This window comes from Prionailurus bengalensis, chromosome D1, assembly GCF_016509475.1.
Source record: "Prionailurus bengalensis isolate Pbe53 chromosome D1, Fcat_Pben_1.1_paternal_pri, whole genome shotgun sequence".
NCBI classification, from domain to species: domain Eukaryota; kingdom Metazoa; phylum Chordata; class Mammalia; order Carnivora; family Felidae; genus Prionailurus; species Prionailurus bengalensis.
In genome coordinates this window covers 106,794,226-106,818,410 of record NC_057346.1, presented here as the reverse complement: position 1 = coordinate 106,818,410, position 24,185 = coordinate 106,794,226, and the positions used below count along the sequence as shown (strand labels likewise).

The 24,185-nt window shown below is 50.1% G+C and overlaps 1 protein-coding gene across 1 annotated transcript in view; it reads left to right on the top strand.

Moving 5' to 3' along the window:
• The window catches only part of AHNAK (AHNAK nucleoprotein), a 29,908-nt gene extending 20,346 nt beyond the window's left edge, over positions 1–9,562 (top strand). Inside the window, 1 exon segment of the mRNA XM_043581395.1 lies at positions 145–9,562. Within this exon segment, the coding sequence (XP_043437330.1) occupies positions 145–8,673 (8,529 nt within the window). The 3' untranslated portion in view covers positions 8,674–9,562.
• Positions 9,563–24,185: the final 14,623 nt, after the last annotated feature.

The following is a 24,185-nucleotide window of genomic DNA, read 5'->3' as shown; positions in this document are numbered from 1 at the left end:
GATGTGGATGTTCAAGGCCCAGACTGGCACCTGAAGATGCCCAAGGTGAAAATGCCCAAGTTCAGCATGCCAGGCTTTAAAGGTGAGGGTCCAGAAGTGGATGTGAACCTGCCCAAGGCTGATGTTGATGTGGCTGGACCCAAGGTGGACATTGTAGGCCCTGATGTTAACATTGAGGGACCAGAGGGAAAGTTGAAAGGTCCCAAGTTCAAGATGCCTGAGATGAACATCAAAGCCCCCAAGATCTCCATGCCTGACATTGATCTTAACCTGAAGGGCCCTAAAGTGAAGGGTGATGTGGATGTGTCTTTACCAAAAGTGGAAGGTGAGATTAAAGTTCCTGAGGTAGATCTTAAAGGCCCTAAAGTGGACGTTGATGTCCCAGATGTGGATGTGCATGGGCCAGACTGGCACCTGAAGATGCCCAAGATAAAAATGCCCAAGATCAGCATGCCAGGCTTTAAAGGCGAGGGCCCAGAAGTGGATGTGAACCTGCCCAAGGCTGACATTGATGTCTCTGGACCCAAGGTAGATATTGATGTTCCAGATGTCAATATTGAAGGTCCAGATGCGAAACTGAAGGGCCCCAAATTCAAGATGCCAGAGATGAACATCAAAGCTCCCAAGATCTCCATGCCTGATTTGGACATTAATCTCAAAGGCCCTAAAATGAAAGGAGAGGCGGATGTTTCCCTTCCAAACGTAGAAGGTGATTTGAAAGGACCTACTCTTGACATCAAGGGCCCAAAGATAGATGTAGATGCTCCAGATATTGACATCCATGGCCCTGAAGGCAAATTAAAAGGTCCCAAACTGAAGATGCCAGACATGCATGTGAATATGCCTAAGATCTCCATGCCTGAAATTGACCTGAATTTGAAAGGCCCAAAGCTTAAGGGAGATGTTGATGTTTCTGGGCCCAAATTAGAAGGTGACATTAAAGCTCCCAAGTTGGATGTAAAGGGTCCAGAAGTGGACATTTCTGGTCCTAAGCTCAGTCTTGAAGGCAAGTCAAAGAAATCACGTTTTAAGCTTCCTAAATTTAATTTTTCGGGCTCCAAAGTTCAGACACCTGAGGTGGATGCCAAAGTTAAAAAGCCGGATATTGATGTGACAGGTCCAAAAGTTGATATTAATGCTCCTGATGTTGAGGTCCAAGGAAAAGTGAAAGGATCCAAGTTCAAAATGCCTTTCCTGAGTATTTCATCTCCTAAAGTTTCTATGCCTGATGTGGAGTTAAATCTGAAAGGCCCTAAAGTCAAAGGAGACTTGGATGTTACAGCTCCTAATTTAGAAGGTGACTTGAAAGGACCCAAAGTGGATATTAAGGCCCCAGAAGTTCATCTTGATGCACCCGATGTGGATGTGCATGGTCCAGATTGGAACTTGAAAATGCCCAAAATGAAAATGCCCAAGTTTGGTGTGCCTGGCTTAAAAGCAGAAGGGCCAGAAATGGCTGTGGATCTGCCCAAAGGAGATATCAACATAGAGGGTCCCAGAATGGACATTGAGGGCCCAGAAATCAATGTGGAAGGTGTAGAAGGAGGCTTAAAAGGTCCCAAACTCAAGATGCCTGACATGAATATCAAAACTCCCAAGATCTCCATGCCTGACATTGATTTAAACCTGAAGGGCCCCAAGGTGAAAGGTGATATTGATGTTTCTCTGCCCAAAGTTGAAGGGGATCTGAAAGGGCCAGAGATCGATATCAGAGGCCCTAAAGTGGACGTTGATGTCCCTGACGTGGATGTGCATGGCCCAGACTGGCACCTGAAAATGCCCAAGGTGAAAATGCCCAAGTTTAGCATGCCAGGTTTCAAAGGTGAGGGCCCAGACGTGGATGTTACTCTCCCTAAGGCTGACATTGATGTTTCTGGCCCCAAAGTGGACATTGATGCCCCAGATGTGAATGTTGAAGGTCCAGATGCAAAACTGAAGGGCCCCAAGTTCAAGATGCCTGAGATGAACATCAAAGCTCCCAAAATCTCCATGCCTGACTTTGATCTGAACTTAAAGGGCCCCAAAATGAAAGGTGATGTGGATATGTCTTTGCCAAAAGTAGAAGGTGACTTAAAGGGCCCTGAGGTGGACATCAAGGGCCCCAAATTGGACATTGACACTCCTGATATTAACATTGAAGGCCCAGAGGGAAAATTGAAGGGGCCCAAATTCAAGATGCCAGAGATGCACCTAAAGACTCCAAAGATTTCCATGCCTGACATTGATTTAAACCTGAAGGGCCCCAAGGTGAAGGGTGATGTGGACGTTTCCCTTCCCAAGTTTGAAGGGAATCTGAAAGGCCCTGAAGTGGACCTCAAAGGTCCCAAGGTGGACATTGATGCCCCTGATGTGGATGTTCATGGACCAGACTGGCACCTAAAAATGCCCAAGATAAAAATGCCCAAGATCAGCATGCCAGGCTTCAAAGGAGAGGGCCCAGAAGTGGATGTGAACCTGCCCAAGGCCGACATTGATGTATCAGCACCCAAGGTGGACATCGAAGGCCCTGATGTTAACATTGAGGGACCAGAGGGAAAGTTGAAAGGTCCCAAGTTCAAGATGCCTGAGATGAACATCAAAGCCCCCAAGATCTCCATGCCTGACTTTGATTTGCACCTGAAAGGTCCTAAGGTCAAAGGAGATGTGGATGTTTCCCTGCCTAAAGTGGAAGGTGACCTAAAAGGCCCTGAAGTTGACATCAAAGGGCCCAAGGTGGACGTTGATGTCCCAGATGTGGATGTTCAAGGCCCAGACTGGCACCTGAAGATGCCCAAGATAAAAATGCCCAAGATCAGCATGCCAGGCTTTAAAGGCGAGGGCCCAGAAGTGGATGTGAACCTGCCCAAGGCCGACATTGATGTATCAGCACCCAAGGTGGACATCGAAGGCCCTGATGTTAACATTGAGGGACCAGAGGGAAAGTTGAAAGGTCCCAAGTTCAAGATGCCTGAGATGAACATCAAAGCCCCCAAGATCTCCATGCCTGACTTTGATTTGCACCTGAAAGGTCCTAAGGTCAAAGGAGATGTGGATGTTTCCCTGCCTAAAGTGGAAGGTGACCTAAAAGGCCCTGAAGTTGACATCAAAGGGCCCAAGGTGGACGTTGATGTCCCAGATGTGGATGTGCATGGCCCAGACTGGCACCTGAAGATGCCCAAGGTGAAAATGCCCAAGTTCAGCATGCCAGGCTTCAAAGGAGAGGGCCCAGAAGTGGATGTGAACCTGCCCAAGGCTGACATTGATGTCTCTGGACCCAAGGTGGACATTGAAGCCCCAGATGTGAGCCTTGAGGGCCCAGAAGGGAAACTGAAGGGCCCCAAGTTTAAAATGCCTGACCTGCACTTCAAGGCCCCCAAGATCTCCATGCCTGAAGTGGACCTGAACCTGAAGGGTCCCAAGGTAAAGGGTGATGTGGATGTGTCTCTGCCCAAAGTGGAAGGTGACCTCAAGGGCCCGGGAGTTGACATCAAGGGCCCGAAAGTGGACATTGATGTCCCAGATGTGGATGTTCATGGGCCAGACTGGCACCTGAAGATGCCCAAGGTGAAAATGCCCAAGTTCAGCATGCCAGGCTTCAAAGGCGAGGGCCCAGAAGTGGATGTGAACCTGCCCAAGGCTGACATTGATGTCTCTGGACCCAAGGTGGATGTGGAAGTTCCAGATGTGCATATTGAAGGTCCAGATGCAAAACTGAAGGGCCCTAAATTCAAGATGCCAGAGATGAACATCAAAGCTCCCAAGATCTCCATGCCTGATATTGACTTACACCTGAAAGGTCCCAAGGTAAAGGGTGATGTGGATGTTTCTTTGCCTAAAGTGGAAGGTGACCTCAAGGGCCCGGAAGTTGACATCAAAGGGCCCAACGTGGACATTGATATCCCAGATGTGGATGTGCATGGGCCAGACTGGCACCTGAAGATGCCCAAGGTGAAAATGCCCAAGTTCAGCATGCCAGGCTTCAAAGGCGAGGGCCCAGACGTGGATGTAAATCTGCCCAAGGCTGACATTGACCTATCTGGACCCAAGGTGGACATTGACGTTCCAGATGTGAATATTGAAGGTCCAGATGCGAAACTGAAGGGCCCTAAGTTCAAGATGCCAGAGATGAACATCAAAGCTCCCAAAATCTCCATGCCTGACCTTGACTTTAATCTGAAGGGCCCCAAAATGAAGGGTGATGTAGATGTGTCTCTGCCCAAAGTGGAAGGTGACCTCAAGGGCCCTGAAATAGACATAAAGGGCCCCAAATTGGACATTGACACTCCTGATGTCAACATTGAAGGCCCAGAAGGAAAATTGAAGGGGCCCAAATTTAAGATGCCAGATATGCATATTAAAGCCCCCAAGCTCTCCATGCCTGACTTTGACTTAAATTTGAAAGGCCCAAAGGTAAAGGGGGATGTGGATCTTTCATTACCTAAGGTGGAAGGTGATCTAAAAGGGCCAGAGGTGGACATTGAAGGTCCTGAAGGGAAACTCAAAGGTCCCAAATTTAAGATGCCTGATGTCCATTTCAAAACCCCACAAATCTCCATGAGTGACATTGATTTGAACTTGAAAGGACCGAAGATAAAGGGAGATTTGGACATTTCCATTCCTAAACTGGAAGGAGATCTGAAAGGCCCCAACGTGGATGTTAAAGGCCCTAATCTAGACATAGACACTCCTGATGTTGACATTCATGGCCCAGAAGGGAAACTGAAGGGCCCCAAGTTTAAAATGCCTGACCTGCACCTCAAGGCCCCCAAGATCTCCATGCCTGAAGTGGACCTGAACCTGAAGGGTCCCAAGGTAAAGGGTGATGTGGATGTGTCTCTGCCCAAAGTGGAAGGTGACCTCAAGGGCCCGGAAGTTGACATCAAGGGCCCGAAAGTGGACATCAAGGGCCCGAAAGTGGACATTGACGTCCCAGATGTGGATGTTCATGGGCCAGACTGGCACCTGAAGATGCCCAAGGTGAAAATGCCCAAGTTCAGCATGCCAGGCTTCAAAGGCGAGGGCCCAGAAGTGGATGTGAACCTGCCCAAGGCTGACATTGATGTCTCTGGACCCAAGGTGGATGTGGAAGTTCCAGATGTGCATATTGAAGGTCCAGATGCAAAACTGAAGGGCCCTAAGTTCAAGATGCCAGAGATGAACATCAAAGCTCCCAAGATCTCCATGCCTGATATTGACTTACACCTGAAAGGTCCCAAGGTAAAGGGTGATGTGGATGTTTCTTTGCCTAAAGTGGAAGGTGACCTCAAGGGCCCGGAAGTTGACATCAAAGGGCCCAACGTGGACATTGATATCCCAGATGTGGATGTGCATGGGCCAGACTGGCACCTGAAGATGCCCAAGGTGAAAATGCCCAAGTTCAGCATGCCAGGCTTCAAAGGCGAGGGCCCAGACGTGGATGTGAACCTGCCCAAGGCTGACATTGACCTATCTGGACCCAAGGTGGACATTGACGTTCCAGATGTGAATATTGAAGGTCCAGATGCGAAACTGAAGGGCCCTAAGTTCAAGATGCCAGAGATAAATATCAAAGCTCCCAAAATCTCCATGCCTGATGTTGACTTGGATTTGAAAGGACCCAAAGTCAAAGGAGATTTTGATGTGTCTGTCCCTAAGATTGAAGGTACTTTCAAAGGCCCAGAAGTAGACCTTAAAGGTCCAGGTGTGGATATTGAAGGCCCTGATGTCAAGCTTAGCGGCCCAAATTTAAAGATGCCATCGCTGGATATATCTGCCCCTAAAGTAACTGTTCCTGATGTTGATTTGCATCTCAAGACACCTAAAATTGGGGTTTCTGGTCCCACGTTAGGTGGTGAACTGGACCTCAAAGGGCCCAAAGTTGATTTAGAAGCTCCAAGCTTGGACGTACACATGGAGAGCCCAGATATCAATGTTGAGGGGCCAGATATTAAAATTCCCAAATTTAAGAAACCCAAGTTTGGATTTGGGGCAAAAAGTCCCAAAGCTGACCTCAAGCCAGCTTCCTTGGATGTGGCTGTTCCCGAGGCAGAACTGAACGTTGAGACTCCTGACATCAGTGTTGGTGGCAAGGGCAAGAAAAGTAAGTTTAAAATGCCTAAGATTCACATGAGTGGTCCTAAAATGAAGGCCAAAAAACAGGGATTTGATTTGAATGTTCCTGGGGGTGAAGTTGACGCCAGTCTCAAGACTCCTGACGTAGATGTCAATGTTGTGGGGCCAGATGCCACACTTAAAGTTGATGTGAAATCCCCCAAAACCAAGAAACCTATGTTTGGAAAGATGTACTTTCCCGATGTAGAATTTGACATTAAATCACCTAAATTTAAAGCAGAGGCCCCCCTCCCTAGCCCCAAAATAGAGGGTGAAATCCAGGCACCTGATCTGGATATTTCTTCAGGGATTAACGTGGAAGGTCCTGACCTCAAGCTGAAGGCTCCGAAGTTGAAGGTGCCAGGTATGGATGTTTCCGGCCCCAAAATAGAGGGCGACTTCAAAGGCCCCAGGGTGCAGGCAAACTTGGATGCACCTGACATCAACATTGAAGGCCCAGATGCTAAAGTCAAAGCACCATCGTTCGGCATTTCTGCTCCTCAGGTCTCCACCCCCGATGTGAACGTTAACTTGAAAGGACCAAAGTTGAAGGGTGATGTCTCCAGTGTGGGACTGGAAGGACCAGACATAGATCTGCAAGGTCCAGAATCGAAAATCAAGTTCCCCAAGTTTTCAATGCCCAAGATCGGCGTCCCTGGTGTGAAAATGGAAGGCGGAGGAGCTGAGGTCCATGCCCAGCTGCCTTCTCTTGAAGGAGGCTTGAGTGCACCTGATGTTAATCTTGAAGGAACTGATGTGTCTCTGAAGGGGCCAAAAGTAGACTTGCCTTCAGTGAACCTCTCTATGCCCAAAGTCTCTGGACCTGACCTTGACCTGAATTTGAAAGGACCAAGTTTGAAGGGAGACCTGGATGCCTCTGTTCCCAGCGTGAAGGTGCATGCCCCAGGGCTTGACCTCAGAGGTGTCAGTGGAAAGGTGAGGATGGAAGGAGATGGTGTGAAAATGCCGGGGATTGATGCCACAGCGCTAAGCCTTGGCCTTGGCGCGCCAGACGTGACCCTGAAGGGACCAAGCCTGCAGGGAGACTTGGCTGTCTCTGGTGACATCAAATGCCCTAAGGTATCAGTAGGTGCCCCTGATCTCAGCTTGGAGGCACCTGAAAGTGGCATTAAACTTCCCCAAATGAAGCTGCCCCAGTTTGGCATCTCCACACCAGGGTCCGACTTGGACATCAGTGTCAAGGGGCCACAAGTGACCGGAGAACTAAAGGGGCCAGGTGTGGATGTGAACCTCGGAGGCCTGAACCTGAAAGGGCCTCAGATCTCTGGCCCTCAAATCTCAGCACCAGACATGGCCTTGAACTTGGAAGGACCAAAAATAAAAGGGAGCCTCGGGGCCACTGGTGAGGTGAAAGGCCCCGCTGTTGGAGGAGGCCTTCCGGGCATCAGCGTGCAGGGCCTCGAAGGAAACCTCCAGATGCCTGGGGTTAAGGCCTCTGGATGTGATGTGGAGCTGTCAGGTGTGAATGTGAAACTCCCAACGGGGCACATTTCTGGTCCTGAAATCAAAGGCGATCTGAAAGGTTCGGGAATAGGTTTCCAGGGTGCTGTTCCTGACATTAGCGTGAAGGGGCCTTCCTTTAATACGGCATCTCCTGAGGCAGATTTCGGTGTCAGCTTGAAGGGCCCGAAAATCAAAGGAGGTGTGGATGTATCAGGGGCTGTCAGCGCCCCGGCTGTCAGTCTGGGTGAAGGGCATATGAGTGTCAAAGGTCCTGGGGGTGAGTGGAAAGGACCCCAGGCCTCCTCCGCGCTCAACGTGGATGCGCCTAAGCTTGCCGGGGGACTTCATTTCTCAGGACCAAAGGTAGAAGGACTCCAGGGTCCTGGGCTGAGTGCGTCTGGGTCTCCAGGCCACTTGGAAAGCAGATCTGGAAAAGTAACATTCCCCAAAATGAAGATCCCCAAATTCACCTTCTCTGGCCGGGAGCTGGTTGGCAGAGAGGTGGGGGTGGATATTAACTTCCCGAAAGTGGAGGCCACTGTCCAGGCTGGTGCCGGAGAGGGCGAGTGGGAAGAGTCCGATGTAAAACTTAAAAAGTCCAAAATCAAAATGCCCAAGTTCAATTTTTCCAAACCTAAAGGGAAAGGTGGTGTCACTGGCTCACCGGAAGCATCCATTTCAGGGTCCAAAGGCGACCTGAAGAGCTCCAAGGCCAGCCTCGGTTCTCTGGAAGGGGAAGCAGAGGCTGAAACATCGTCGCCCAAAGGCAAGTTCTCTTTGTTTAAAAGCAAGAAGCCGCGGCACCGCTCAAATTCCTTCAGTGACGAAAGGGAGCTGTCTGCGCCTTCCACCCCGACGGGGACTTTGGAGTTTGAAGGTGGGGAAGTGTCACTGGAAGGCGGGAAAGTCAAAGGGAAACCCGGAAAGCTGAAATTTGGTACCTTCGGTGGATTGGGGTCAAAGAGCAAAGGCCATTATGAGGTGACTGGAAGCGATGACGAGGCAGGCAAGTTACAGGGCAGTGGCGTGTCCCTGGCCTCTAAGAAGTCCCGACTGTCCTCTTCTTCTAGCAATGACAGCGGGACTAAGGTTGGCATCCAGCTTCCCGAGGTGGAACTAGTCGTTTCCAAGAAGGAGTAGCAGGCCTCTGTGTGGGTGTACATATATGTATAAAAATACATCGGCCTTGGGTGTGTTTGTATATAAACTCCAAAGAGAAACACGCCGACAGACAGCCTCAGCATAATGCAAGGTTCTGGCCTCTGCCAGTAACAAGCGCTGAAAAGCCAACCGCCCTTAAGCTCACGGCCAGCGCTTTACAGATAGGTAAAGAGTTCCAAGTTCGTCCAGCCCATGTGCAGAGTCAACAGTATTTGCCTTAAGATTTCAGTTGTTGTTTTTTTGTTTTTTTTTTTTTTTTGCATTGAACGCTGAGAGCTCCTGTTTACTAAGCAAGCTTCTGTGTTTATTATCCTCATTTTTACTGAACATTGTTAGCGTTGGGGCAATGGAAACCCACTTTTTCATTGTAATGACTTTTGGGGCTTTTGTTAGTAAGGGTGGGGTGGGGTGGAAGGCAGTAGGGAGGGTCAGACCTCCATTTCTCCTAAGATTGGATCTATTCAAACAGCAAACACCCAGTGAGGGCCGAGAGGAGCTGGCGGGCAGGGCAGGGCAGGGCAGGGCGTGTGGGTGTTTCTCGATCTCTGTAGCATCACTTCTCCCCCCCCACTCCCCCCCCCCCCCCCATGGGTGGCGGTCCCAGCCAGTTTGGTGCTCATGGTGAGAGAGAATTACAATCTGTTTGCAGATTGGCCAACCCACCAGCTCCACACGAGGGGCTTCCATTCTGTGTATCGTAGGAGAGATGTTTATCTTCATGACCGCCACATTCCTGAAACTAGTTCTGATATCTTTTAATAAAAGTTACCGTGATTAAGAAAATGTCCCGCACTTTAATGGCAAATTAATGGAGAATGTAAGGAAATTGATGCTGTCGAAGGCAAATAAAGCTGTTCATTAACCCTGATGTCTTGTGCCTTTGCATTCTGTGTTGGGAGTTTGAAGTCTGCACACCCAGCCCTGATAGTTCAGACTCAGTCCATCCAGCGGACTAGCTCGTTTCATCAGTGGCTAATGAGAGAAGTCTCCGTTGCCTGATTCTCCGGGTGAGGCTGGCTGCGAGTAATCAAGAGAGGCTTGGCACGTTGGCCGCCCGGGCTCCAGGACCCACCCACCCACTTTCCATCCTCAGATACGAATACACGATTTAGAAATGGTTCTGAATGGGTCAGAAGATACCAATGGGGATGGAAAATAAGACCTACTGGGGTGGTAGAAAGGGCTCTCTCTGGCTCTGAGTTACAGGCCTGCCATCTCTTTATTTATTTTTTTGCTTTTTAAAAATTTATTGATTTTTGAGAGACCAGAGAGGGACAGAGCACGAGCAGGGGAGGGGTAGAGAGAGAGGGAGACACAGAATCCAAAACAGGCTGCCGGCTCCAAGCTGTCGGCCCAGAGCCCGACGCGGGGCTCGAACCCAGGAACCTCGAGATCATGACCTGAGTTGAAGTCGGATGCTCAACCGACTGAGCCGCCCAGGCACCCCCCAAAATAAATAAGACATTTAAAAGAAACGTGAGAAACCTCTCAGCCGCCCTCTTTGACGGCAGACCCAGGCTGGAGGCGGTGGCCTCGGAACGGGAGCCCTCCCTCCTGTGGTGGCAGTTACCATAGGAGGGGCAGTGTGGAGGAGGTGCTGGGGGCTGGAGGTACATGTGGGGGACCCATCCCAGCTGGCTTTGCTTTGCCGGCCCGCCAGCCCCTCTCATTTCCCACTCTCCCTCTCTTTGCTTGACACCTGCATCGCCACTCACGCCTGCCCTCTCTCAGTCCCTGATGAGGATGCTTCACGGGGTCCCCAAAGTCCTGCACGGTCCTTCAGGAGGTGTTACACTTAGAAGGGTGGGGGGAGGAGGTTGGTGGCATCAGGAGACCGGGGAGGGGTTGGGCTGGTCTCCCCACGGTCCTTGCTCAGAGATGCACCGAGCGCCCCGCGGACCACAGCCTCACCTCGTACCTTGCTTTAGGCAGTGTGACAGTGGGTGGAAAGACTGGCTAAGGGGACATTTCAAAAATAGAATGACTTGGAAATGCACCACGTGCTCACAAATGGCAGTAAATGTTTTGCTTTCACACAAACTCATTTCTCAATCTGTCAGGGTCCCTACAGGAAACAAAATTCCACTTGAAGATTAGTTCAATCATAGAGGATTAGAGAAAGGGACTGTTCAAGGAATAGTGGGCAGGAACAGAGGAGCCAATAGGGGGTGACGGGAACACGGACAGCAGGAAGCTGGTATCTCCCAGGGGCCTGAAGGGGTTTGGGGAAGACATGGTGTTCCTTGGAACCCAGTGTGAGCTGGAGGCAGAGGAGGGTCCACCGGCAGGAGCTGTAGTCACAAAGGACATAGCATTTGCCGGAAAGTGCTGGTCATGGGCAACAGGAAAATGACCTTTCCTCCTTACGGTGCCTCTCCCTGGAGGGTAAATGAGTCTAGGTGTTGCAGGTGAAGGGGTCAGCCTCCTGGAGGCACAGAACCTCCGGGAGGCAGAGGGCAGGCAGAAGGGCTCTGAAGGGGGAGATACAGGTAAAGGATCATCAGGACGATGTCCCAATCCTCTCATTTTTCTGTTAGGCAAGTTTGAATTTCTGTATTTTGAGATTTCTGAAACTAGCCCTCATCACATGGGATGTATTTGATCACAAAGTACCAGGACAATTTTTGTTTTAAACAAACACACTTAGGGGCGCCTGGGTGGCTCAGTTGGTTAAGCGTCTGACTTTGGCTCAGGTCATGATCTCGCAGTTTGTAGGTTCCAGCCCCACGTTGGGCTCTGTGCTGACAGCTCAGAGCCTGGAGCCCGCTTCGGATTCTGTGTCTCCCTAGCTCTCTGCCCCTCCCCTGCTCATACTCTGTCTCTCTCAAAAATAAATATTGAAACACACACACACACACACACACACATAGGGGCACCTGGGTGGCTCACTCAGTTAAGCATCCGACTTCAGCTCAGGTTGTGATCTCAGGGTTCGTGAGTTCGAGCCCCGCATTGGGCTCTGTGCTGACAGCTCAGAGCCTGGAGCCTGCTTCAGATTCTGTGTCTCCCTCTCTCTCTCTCTCTGCCCTCCTCTGCTCATACTCTGCCTTTCTCTCTCTCTCAAAAATAAACATTAAAAAAATAAAAATATATATATTTGTTCCCTCTCTTTTCAAAAGGCTCCCAATGTCACCTATACATTAAAAAAAATTTTTTTTTCCCCTTGGGGAAACACAAGTCTTCTTGTCTTGAAGTTTTGCAAATAGCCAAAAGTTGGGGGAAGATACTCCAGGGTTGTCAGGACAGAGCCTGGAAAGCAGTACTGGCCTGGGAGTAAATGGGATTAGCCGCGACCTTGGGCACATTAAGGTTCCTCTCCCAGCCTTGGTTTCCTCATTTGTAACATGGCTCAGGCTTGCATTCTTTAAGGCCGCTGCCAGTTCTAGCTGTTTATGATCCTTTCAGAAGTAAGGTTAATTAGGTGCGTGGAACTGTTTGGGGTCAAAAGCAAGGTGTGATTATAATATAATGTAACTAATTTTCCTGTGAGGTTGGTAGGTTGGATCAAATGTTTCCAGCAATAGCAGCGTTAGTGAATTACTGCTATGTCTTTAGTGAATTTCTGCTATGTCTCCAGTGTTCCACTGGGACTTAGCATGTTGCTGGCTCTCATCGCCCTGCCCTTGCACATTAGCCGACGTGAATTAGTATCTGGGAGATGTAGCTGTGCATGTAACTGATGTTCCTTTATTTCTTTTTTTTTTTTAATTTTTTTTCAACGTTTATTTATTTTTGGGACAGAGAGAGACAGAGCATGAACGGGGGAGGGGCAGAGAGAGAGGGAGACACAGAATCAGAAACAGGCTCCAGGCTCTGAGCCGTCAGCCCAGAGCCTGACGCGGGGCTCGAACTCACGGACCGCGAGATCATGACCTGGCTGAAGTCGGATGCTTAACCGACTGCGCCACCCAGGCGCCCCAGTGTTCCTTTATTTCTTTGTCTGTTGGGGCGTTTTCGTTTATTTATTTAACTTAAAAAAAAAAATTGTTTTTAAGCAATCTCTACCCCCAACGCGGGGCTCAAACCCACGACCCTGAGATAGCAGTCGCATGCTCCTCCAACTGAGCCAGTCAGGCGCCCCCGATGTTCCTTTTTTTTCTTTTTTAAAGTGTATTTATTTTGACTTTAAACCTACAGAGACCTTGCAAGAGCGATACCTAGGATAATCCATATGCCTTTCACTTAGATTTTTACTAATGTTACCTAGTTTGTTTTAATCTATGTACAGGTTATCAGTAGCATCAGGTTTGCTGGATCGTTTGAGAGTAAATTGCAGACGCCACGACCCTTTACTCCCAAATACTTTAGCATGCATGGACATCCTGTTTAATAACGCAATATAATCAGCAAATTCAGAAAACTTAACATTGACAAGGGGAGCCTGGGCGGTTCAGTCGGTTGTGTCCGACTTCAGCTCAGGTCATGATCTTGCAGTTTGTGGGTTCAAGCCCTGTGTCAGGCGCCGTGCTGACAGTTTGGAGCCTGGAGCCTGCTTTGGATTCTGTGTCTCCCTCTCTCTTTGTCCCTACCCTGCTCACGCTCTGTCTCTCTCTCTCCTTCAAAAATAAATAAACATTAAAAAAAAATGAAAACACTGGTAAAATATTCTTATCTGACATACAGTCCATTTGTAAGTTTTATTAACTGCCCAACCACTGCCTTTTGCCAAGGTCTTTATTCCCATTTTGGTTTCAACCCATGTCCACAATCCCACCTGACGTTCAGTTCTCCTGGTCTCTTCCATCTGGTTTCTTCAATCTGGAACAGGTGCTCAGCTTTTCTTTTTTTTAATTTTTTTTTTTAACGTTTATTTATTTTTGAGACAGAGAGAGACAGAGCATGAACTGGGGAGGGGCAGAGAGAGAGGGAGACACAGAATCGGAAGCAGGCTCCAGGCTCTGAGCCATCAGCCCAGAGCCCGATGCGGGGCTCGAACTCATGGACCGTGAGATCGTGACCTGAGCTGAAGTCGGCCGCTTAACTGACTGAGCCACCCAGGCGCCCCAGGTGCTCAGCTTTTCGTTGCCCTTCATGACACTGATATTTTTTAAAAAAGATTTTCATATATTTTTTTAAGTTTTAATTTATTTATTCTTGAGAGAGAGCCAGAGAGAGAGAGAGAGAGAGAGCAGGGGAGGGGCAGAGACAGAGGGACAGAGAATCCCAAGCAGGCTCCACACCGTCAGGGCAGAGCCGATGATGTTCTTGAACCCTAAGATCATGACCTGAGCCGAAACCAAGAGTCAGACGCTTAACTGACTGAGCCACCCAGGGGGTGGGGGGGCGACATTAATATTTTTTTAATATGCGGGGCTGGTTGTCCTCTAGAAACGTCCCTCGGCCTGGGTTTGTGTGATGATGTTTGTTTCCCTCTTGGTTAGATTCGGGTTATGCACCGGGGGCAGGAATACCACGGAAGCGGTGTGGGATCGCTTCTCAGGACCCGCAGGACTTGGAGCTCTTGATTAAGGAGCAGATGGCCAAGCTTCTCCATGGTAACAGTGCCATGCTTTCCCTTTGGAATTAACAAGTTAACCCAAGTTTTTTTTTTGAGAGAAGTCCAAGTTCGGGCAAGTTTATTTTGCAAGCGCACAAGGGCTTGGTGGCATGTGGGCCCCAGCCTTGGCGTGCTGTCCGGCCGGGGCTTTTGCGAACGGGGTTCTGGTTTTGCAGCACAGAGTAGCTCTCTGTCTCTCCTCACGAGGACAAAGAATTCGGTGCATGAATGCTTGCCATAGGCGGAGAATGCCATGTGCTGTTTACCAGCCTCTGAATAGCCCTGCGGTGGCCGGCAGCCGGGACCCACAAGCGCTTCTCAGAGCTGAATGTAGAGACTCCGTCATGGGCCACAGCGAATGTGTGGGGAACATTCTGCTGAGGAGTGTGGTTTCAGTTCCCTTTAAAAAACCTCTGTTTTTTTCCACCACACACTCGAGAGGCCTGGCCTTAATGGAAACGCTTCCCAGCAAGGGGGCCAAGGGCTGGGAAGGGTTAAGAATGAAAAACCCCTCTCTTTGGACAGGACATTCCAGTCCACAAAGTGCCTTATCACTTGAGATCTCACACCGGGCTCTCAGCTCTATGGGCAAGGAGGCATAAAAAAAGGTGAGGTTAGGGGAGGTGAAGCAATCGGTCTCAACTCACGGAGCTGGGAATAGGTGACTCTGATAGGTCAATGCAAACCTTCTGACTTAAAAAAAATTGTGTTTTTTTTCCCCCCCTTTTCCCATGATGCTATTGCTGTTTCCCTGTGGAAACTGGGGATCTTTTTCTGGGGAGGTTTTAGGAAATGGAAGATGTCTCTTGAGATTTGTAGGGCCTTGACCTTTCAACGACATCCCTAAAGTAGATATTAAATACATATGTGCAAAGCCTCTCTCCTCAGTGAGCTTATTGTCTCGTAGGGGAATAATAATAATAATAGCTATCTTCCTGGCTGTATGATCTTGGGCAAGTGATTAAACCTCTCTGTGCCTCAGTTTCCTACTCTATAAAATAGGGATGATATGGTACCTCTCTCTCCTAGCGTTGCAATGTGTTTGGCATAAAGTAAAAACTATGTGTTAGTGATTACTCTTGCATACTTTGTGTTAGGCATTCTATATGATTGTACACGCTTTTTGTCTCTTTTGACTTCTACAACAACCCCAAGAAGTGGGTACTCTTTTTCTTACTTACAGGCAGACAGAGGCTCCGAGAGGTTAAGCAATGTGTTCAGGGTCACACAGCTAGAATGTAGCAGAATTCAAACTGGGTCTGGTCTGACTGAGAAGGCCGTGCTTTCTGCTTGCTCTGATTACGGGAAAGACTGTGTTAAAAACAGTCTATAACTGTTTCAAGGTCTGGAGAGGATTGTGGGGTACACAGTGCAGCAAAGGGAACAGGAGGAAAAGGTGGAAGTGAAGTGTGTGGGGAGGTTGGGGGGGAGCAAGAGAAGGGTGGGGAACTTGGAACGAAATTCAAGACCACGGAGCTTAGCTGGTTTCTGGTCCAGCCCAGAAAGGAAAGGAAAAGGCTCTTAATCAATTTGCCCATTTTGGAAGCAGGAGGGAGACTCCGGGCCTCAAGCAAAGTGGTTCAGCCCCCTCAGCTGCTGCCAGCCCCGCTGCTCCTGCTCAGTGTTACCCAGGGTCTTTTCCTCTCCAGAGTCTTCCCTCTTCCAGGCTGATGATAAACAAGGGAGTAACTATAATCAAAGCATTTGCATTATAAGTAGCCCCACTCCCTGTCCCTGATCGCTGTCCTGGCAGCATGGAAACCTCTGGGCTGGCTCCAGCCAGCGGCCTTGGCCTCGCTGCCCCACAGCCCTGGGAATGCAGGCCAAGGCCTGCGCACAGCCCTCTGGCCAGCTGGGGCCCTGTGGGGCTGACCTCCCTCTCTGGGGCGTGGAGGGGAGGGGGGGCCAGGCAATGTGAAGGGGATTCAGAGAAGAGTAATTCTCAGACTGTGGAGAGAGCCTCCCTTTTTTATTCTTTGGCCCCGATGGCTCCAGGGCTGTGGCCAATTAGAACTGGAGACTTGCTAACAATCTGCGCTGTGAGGACCTCCCTGCTTCCAGGGTGAGACGCAGCAGCCCCATCCACCCGCCACCCGCACCCCACCCCAGGGGAAGGAACTGAGGCCCCCACCAACTGGGACCACTGGCCCTTTATTCTGGAGATGATGGGGGCTCCAGGGAAGAAGGAAGCAGAAATCTATAGGGAAAGCAGAAGAGCAGGGCCTGGGGGCCTGGAGCGGGAAGGCAGCTGGGAGGAGCAAAGTGCTAGGAGGAGAGAGGGGAGGAGGGAGATTGGAATGAGCAGCTGGGAGCGTGAAAGTGCGTGTAGAGGGGAGGTGAGAAGAGAGAACGCGCAGGGAGCAAGCAAAGGGGCAGCTTAGCCTCGCCTCCTATCTCCATAAGCCTCTCCTGGCTCCCCAAAAGAACTTCAGAAACAGTGAACATGCAATGTCACTTTGTCCCCCAAACTCCAGCCTAACTTGTTTTTTGCTTCAGCCCCAAACCATATGACACCTTTCAGCCCTCCTCCCCCCCGTCCCCCCCCCCCCCCCCCCCCATACTGTAATCACGGGGCCTGCCAGTGTCCAGAGAGTAAAAGCCTCCCACAGCAACTGCATCCCAGAGGAGTAGAGGGGAGGGAGGGAGGAAAGCAGAGGGGAGAGGGCCAGATCCAGGGAGTATCTGCCACCCCACCCTGTTCTGTCGATGTGCCAGTCACCAGGCCATCCTCGGTCCGGTCCGTGGACATTTTGCCAGGCTGAGTTTTACTCACTTCAGGGCTGCTGTGAAGGTGGCGACGGTGGCCGGCTGGGACTGGGGGAGGGGCACCGTTGGTGGGGAATTGGGGACAGAAGACTCTGGGGAGGGGCTGTTCAGAAGGAAGGTACTACACCTCCAATGGCTTCCAGGAGAGCTGGCCTCCTTACCCAGTTGAGGAGGGACGGAGGGTCGCTAGCTCTTTCCTTAGGCCAGACTTCCCTCAAGAAATGCTGTGTTGGAGAGTGACTGCGCCATAGATGTTAATACTTAGGATATTTACATTTAAGAAGAGGGCTGGGCCCATCAACTGATGAATGGATGAAAAAGATGTGGTTTATATATACAATGGAGTACTACTTGGCAATGAGAAAGAATGAAATCCTGCCATTTGCAGCAACGTGGATGGAACTGGAGGGTATTATGCTGAGTGAAATAAGTCAGTCGGAGAAGGACAGATACCGTATGTTTCCACTCATATGTGCAACTTAAAGCAACTTAACAGAAGACCATGGAGGAAGGGAAGGGGAAAAAATAGTTACAGAGAGGGAGGGAGGCAAACCATAAGAGACTTTTAAACACAGAGAACAAACTGAACGTTGCTTGGGTGGGGGCGAGGGGGGCGGGGAAAATGAGTGATGGGCATTGAGGAAGGGACTTGTTGGGATCAGCACTGGGGGTTGTATGTAAGTGATGAATCACGGGAATCTATCCCCCAAGCCAAGAGCACACTCTATACACTGTATGTTAGCCAGCTTGACCATAAATTATATTAAAAAATGAAATAAAATTAAGTTAAATTAAATTAAATTAAATTTAATTTAATTAAAAAAAAAAAAAGAGGGCTGGGGCGCTTGGGTGGCTCTGTCGGTTGAGCGTCCGACTTAGGTTCAGGTCGTGATCTCACCACGGTTCATGAGTTTGAGCCCCCCGCATGGGGCTCAGGTTCGCTGCTGTCAGGGAGGAGCCTGCTTCAGATCCTCTGTCCCCCTCTCTCTCTCTGCCCCTTCCCCGCTTGCGCTCTCTTTAAAAAAACAAATAAACTTTAAAAAAAATTTTTTAAAGGGGGCTTTTGGGCTCCAGGGATGGGTCCCTTAAGGTGTTTATTTCAGACCGATGGGCGGGCCAGCTCCAGGCATTTGGGGACAGGAGAGCCTTTTAGCAAAGCCTCACAGGCCGCAGAGGTAGGTCTTGTTTTCCCCACTGGGGCCCTGAGCGCTCAGCTTTCAGGGTCGTGGTGGGGCATTTGACCCCTACCTGTCTTGAGGTCTCCACTCTGGCCCCGCTCTTAACAACCTCCGGCCTTTTCAGCCTGTGGCCTGGGCTCTGTATCCTCACCTGAATGTGTGGTTTCCCCCAGGGGGCACGGCGGCCATCCTGGCCTCTATCCTCTGTGTCCAGTGGCCAGGCGGTGGGGAGGGTTGGAATGAGAACAGACAGGATGGAATAATGACCGGGCATTTTCTACTTATAACAGTGCAAGCTCAGTTCACAACTTGAATTTCAAGTGGGCCCTTCAGGCAGATTAGGGAGGTCAAGTGAGAGAGTGGAGGCAGCCGTTGCGGATTGTCTAAATTCCTAGAAAATAAATTCTAGGAATTTAGCTGTGGGGAAGGAGTGCCAAGGTGAGCACGCCCCACTCGGGGCAGGGGGTCAGAGCTGGTAATCCAGGAGGCCCCGGGGCGAGGAGGAGGTGGCTTTTTGGTCTTCTTTCTGTATTTGGACACCCTGGGTTTCCAAACATCACTTGTATTTGAATCAGATCTAAGAGACAAATTAACACTTTTTTTAGCCAAGGGCTTTTTTTTTTTTTTTTTTTTTTAAATCCCCACTGAACTTCAGTCCCTCTTATGGAGGAAAACCGCTCCCTCCTAAACACCGCTTTTGGTGACTGCCCTTTGTTTGAAGTAATCATTGTCCCTAGAAATGGGAAATTACACATTACTGTTTACCGAAAGGAAATAAACACCTTGGATGACTAGGGTTCTTGCCCCCAGGGAGCGATCCCCGACCTTGCCCGCAAGCTGGGTGGGAAGCCTGCACACTACATCCTGCAAACACATTCACTTTCGGTGTTTGACCATTTCTGCAGGGGAAATGGTTGGATCCTGTGTGTCCCACGAAGCTTGCTTGCCGTGTCCTTGTTACGTCATCACGGAGGACCTTTGCTAGCCTTTTTCTGGTTGCAGAAGCAAGTACAGGAAAAAACATGGGGAACGGGGCGTGTCTCCTGCTTACTCTGTTCAGACATGGACTGGACTCTTGTTCCGTGTTCACGGGTATCTGATGAGCTCTCACTAAATAAGAGTGAATAGGAATGCTTTATTGAGACGGCCTGAGCCACAGGCAGGTTCACGCAGGTAGGAAAAGGTCTTGGAGGTGGCTCTGAGCACTGTGTCTCAGCCTTTCCGTGTTCTGGCTCCGTGGTCTCCCAAGCCGTCCCCTGCTTTTCACTCTGGCCATTGTCAACCCCGGCAGCCTCGAGCTGGCCTCTGAGCCCCACGCAGCTGTTTCCAGTGCTCTTTAACATTCCCTGCTGTCTCCAGCCCCCTGACTTTTAAGCAGGTTTCTCTTCCCCATCCGTTGGATTTCAGTTTAGGCGGCATTTCTTCCTGGGATTCTTCTTCCCTACCCCCCACCCCCCACGTGCCTGTGCATTCGTGCTGGTCTGTAGCTTCCTGTTCTCCGCATTATTCATACTAAATTATCAGTGACTAGTTGCTTGTCTGTCTGCCTCCCCCATCAGACTGTCAGCTCTGTGAGGGAGGGATGCAGCCTGCTTGTTGAGCATCACAGCTCCGGCACAGTGCCAGGCACACAACACACGGCAGAAACTCAGTAAGCCCTTCTATCGCTATTTTGTCACTTCATACACTTCCCCTTAGCAACATGAGCTCCAGTTGTTCGCTGCCCACTCTTGTGTATTTCGCCGATCTCCACCCTATCTCCAACCCTCAGCCTCTACTTGGGTAACAAAAACAAACAAAACAAAACCTAGAACATCAACAAAAGAAACACACACCAGAACGGGTTCTCTGGTAAGTTACTGCTAAGGGGTTTTGCAAATCAGCTGTTCTCCTTGAGCTGTTGCTGAGTCTGATTTGACTTCAGCAGGGATGGGAAGCGTGCGGCCCGTCAGTCAGCAAACTTCAAAATCCACACCTTGCCCGTGTGCAGGACTGCCTCTTTGGGGTGGGAAAGGACGTAAAAGAAAAGCCTGGAGACCCAGGAGGTGGTGGTTGCAGAGGGCAGAGGGGGATGCTGAATGCGGATGAGGCCTGCAGGGGGTTGGTTGGAGAGGAGAAGTGGGGCTGGGGGGAGGTTCCAGATGGCCCCCACCAGAATTGCGGCGGAGATCTGATGACCAAGAATTGAAGCGAGGAGGAGGGGCTCCCTAAATCTGATCACTTTGCTCCAAAACCGGTGGCTGGCATCTGAAACGTGACTCATTGCCCGAATCTGGGAATTGACTTTTGATTTTTTTTTTTGTTCCCAATGATTTTTATAATATTTATTTTATTTTTGAGAGGCGGGGGACAGAACAGGGCGGGGCAGAGAGAGAGGGAGGCACAGAATCCGAAGCAGGCTCCAGGCTCCGAGCTGTCAGCACGGAGCCCGACGCGGGGCTCGAACCCACCAACCGTGGGATCATGACCTGAGCCGAAGTCAGATGCTTAACTGCCTGAGCCACCCAGGCGCTCCTGTTTTTATTAATTACAAAGAAAAAAATGTCTTTCTGATGAGATTCTGAGTGTTCCGACCAGGCTTTGTTTTACTCAGAGAGTAATACAAAGAAAGCGCCTTCTTTTGCACACCCCCCCTCCTTCAGGTCCCTCCCTCCCTTCCTTCCTAGTGAAATTTTTGACCGGAAAGCCTAGCCAGGATGTGGAGAGTTGTGTTTTCCACCTGAAGCAAGGTGGGGCTGCCCTTCTCTTTGTTGCGACAGACCGCGTCACCCCCACCCTGCCGTTCTCCTCTTTGAGCTGGACAAACACAGCGGCAGCGGCCCCGTTGCCAGTGCAGACCTTTGCAGAATGAGACAAAGCCCTTGTGTATTTTGCCGGGAAGCACTTGGCTGTGACGTCCAGGCATGTGAGCGCACAGAAGCGTTGTGCGGTGCCCCTGCACACGGCGCTCACACGCACGCCTTCCGGAGCCTCCTTCGAGGACAGCAGGGCCGGAGTGTGGTAAACGTGTTTATCTTTCTCAGGTTTGGGCAAAGCCCTTCTAGGAAGTAGATTTTGAGGCATTGAGATCAGAAACCTCCTGGGGAAGTGGTATGCAATTGTGTGTTTTCGTGTGGTGCAGCGTGTTTGAGCGATGGCCGTTTGTCAAGAAAGAGATCCCATTTCCAGCCCAACACAGACTTGTCCTTTGGCAGCTGACTGGGTGTGTGTGCTGGCTCCTTACCTACAGACAGCAGGGCCCTGGAGGGAGGAAGGGCTCCCCAGCTGAGGGCGAGAGGATATGTGAATTGGTGGGTTAGGAACCCTCCAGCTGATTCTCCTAATTTAAAGTGGAAAAGAGGGGAGTCTGGGTGGCTCAGGTCATGATCTCAGTTAGTGGGTTCGAGCCCCACGTCGGGCTCCGTGCTGACAGCTCAGAGCCTGGAGCCTGCTTCGGATTCTGTGTCTCCCTCTCTCTGTGCCCCTCCCCTACTTGTTCTCTCTCTCTCAAAAATAAATAAACATTAAACAAAAACTTTAAGTGGAAAATAGACGAGATGGAGGTGGTTCTTTAGCCAGCCTGATTTCCAGTATTCACTACCGAGCAGTTTAAAACTCACTTGGATTTTATAAACCATGAGGGCTCTGCAAAGCTGCTCACCACGCCCTGTGTCGGGCTCTATGAGGGACTGCACGTAGGTTTGGGAGGAACAGGTTGAAACCTGACTTTGATCAGTAGCAAAGCCAGCCTTCCACAGCAAACATGAATCTCCTGGCCAATCAGATTATCTCAGCCTTCCAGCACCCGTGTGAACTGGCTTGACAGAGAAGCTGGCTGGGCCAGGGTTCAGGTGGGGCAGCCTAGTGCCTATAAGGTGTGATTTGAAGGCCTCAGGAAAGACCCACCCTGGCCTGAAATGTCTTCCCACTGGCTCATCAAGGATGTCTGCAATTTCACTGTTAGTGAGTCATTCCTTTGTGTTTACCATGGACATTCTCCTTGCTGTCCCTCTGAAATGCAGGTTGCTCTGGGGTATAGACTTTACATTCTTAACCTTCTCACCTTAAATTCTACTATTAATCTCTTGGGTAAACCACCACCTCTGTTCCATTTTTTCTCTTTCTAGTTTTATTGAGATATAATTGACATATAACCTTGTGTTAGTTTTAGGTGTGCCACGCAATGACTTGATATTTATATACATTGCAAAGTGATCCCCACAATCAGCTTAGTTCCACTTTCTAAATCTTAGGCCTCTCTCGAGTCACCTCACCTACGCTGTTCCCTGTGTTGTTTGGTGTAGACAGGAAGCAGAGCTGGAAGCCAGGTGGCCTGGTGTGGGGACAGAGGGGAGGAGCAAGGCCACTGAGGGCGCTGAGGACCAGCAGGCTCTCACGTAGCTTCCTGGCCCCATAAGGGCTGCCGGCCGCAGTGCTCTGGTTCCAGATGGCGCACGAGGGGAAATGTCCTCTCTGCCTTTGGCCGTGGTGGAGCCCTGTCAGTCCTTCAGGGCTCCTTCCCTCGCTACTCTGGCTTCCTTTCCCTCACTCTCTGCACCCGGGCTATCCCTCCTTCCAACCATTCTGTCGCAGGCAGCCATCCTCACTGTAAGGGGCCCCCTGAAGAAGAGGGCCTCTCACTGCTACCCCGAGGCGCTACAAGCTCCTGAGTCAGACCAGAGCGGGGTGGGGGGCACCCTTTCCTCCTTCCGCACTTGGGTCTCAATCCCTCCACGAGGCTCCAGGCAGGGGCCCCAAAGCTGCCAACTACAGACACCCCAAGTTGGGCAGCTGGCTGAAGCGGGCATGGAGTGTGCTCAGTGAGGGGCCAGCCAGGGGCTGCGGGTCTCCATGAAGGCCTTAAACCATTCTCGCCTCTTCCTCTTTCCCGGGCCTGGAAGAGATGACTGGAGCCTATCGATGCCATGGCCCTGCCACGAGGCACGTTGTATCAGCCCGTGCCTCTCTCCCAGAGTCACCTCCCTTCCTGCAAAGTGAATATGCCATAAATTCCACTGGAATGTAAGCTCCATCAAGGCAGGTACATTTCTTTAGTTTTGAGAGACAGAGAGAGACAGAGCACGAGCAGGGGAGGGGCAGAGAGAGAAGGAGACACAAAATCCAAAGCAGGCTCCGGGCTCTGAGCCATCAGCACAGAGCCCGATGCGGGGCTCGAAGAACATTTCCAAAGATTTCATTTTTTTTTCCCTATTTTGCCCATCTCCCCACAAAAATTTAACTTTTTTCTATCTTTTTTGTTTGTTTGTTTTGAGAGAGAGCGAGCGCATGCACGCTAGAGTTTATGAGCAGGGGAGAGGGGCAGGGGGAGAGAGAAAATCCTAAGCAAGTGCCATACTCATTGTGGAGCCCGATGCAGGGCTTGATCCCATGAACTGTGAGATCGTGACCTGAGCCAGAATCGGGAGGCGGACGCTCAACTGAGCCACCCAGCTGCCCCTCACATGTTAATAGCTACTCAAAATTGCCCTCCCAAAAGGCTGTATCCACATACATTCCCACTCCATACCCTTACTGGTTTTTAATTTAATTTATTTATTTGAGAGAGAGAGAGAAGAGGTAGAGAGCAAGCAGGGGAGGGCAGAGAGAGAGGGAGACAGAATCCCAAGCAGGCTCCATGCTGCCAGCACAGAACCTGATACAGAGCTTGAACTCACAAACTGTGAGATTATGACCTGAGCTGAAACCAAGAGTCAGACGCTTAACCGACTGAGCCACCCAGGTGCCGCAATACCCTTATTGGTTTTCAGAGATCTCTTATTTTTTTCCCAATCTCTTGGCCAAAAGCCATTATCTCATTGTTAGAATAAAAATGTTCGGTTCAATCCTCTTGGCCGGAAATTGTGAGTGATTCACATTAGTAACATAACCACATGTATAGTAATAATGCTATTTAATTGCTATGTATTCTGTTACTTAGTAACTAGTTTACATGGAGCGAGTAATAATCAGGAATAGGTACAGATCAGTTTTCTCCCCATATTCCACCATGACCTTTATTTATTTCTATTTTTAAAAAAATTTTCGGGGCACCTTGATGGCTCAGTAGGTTA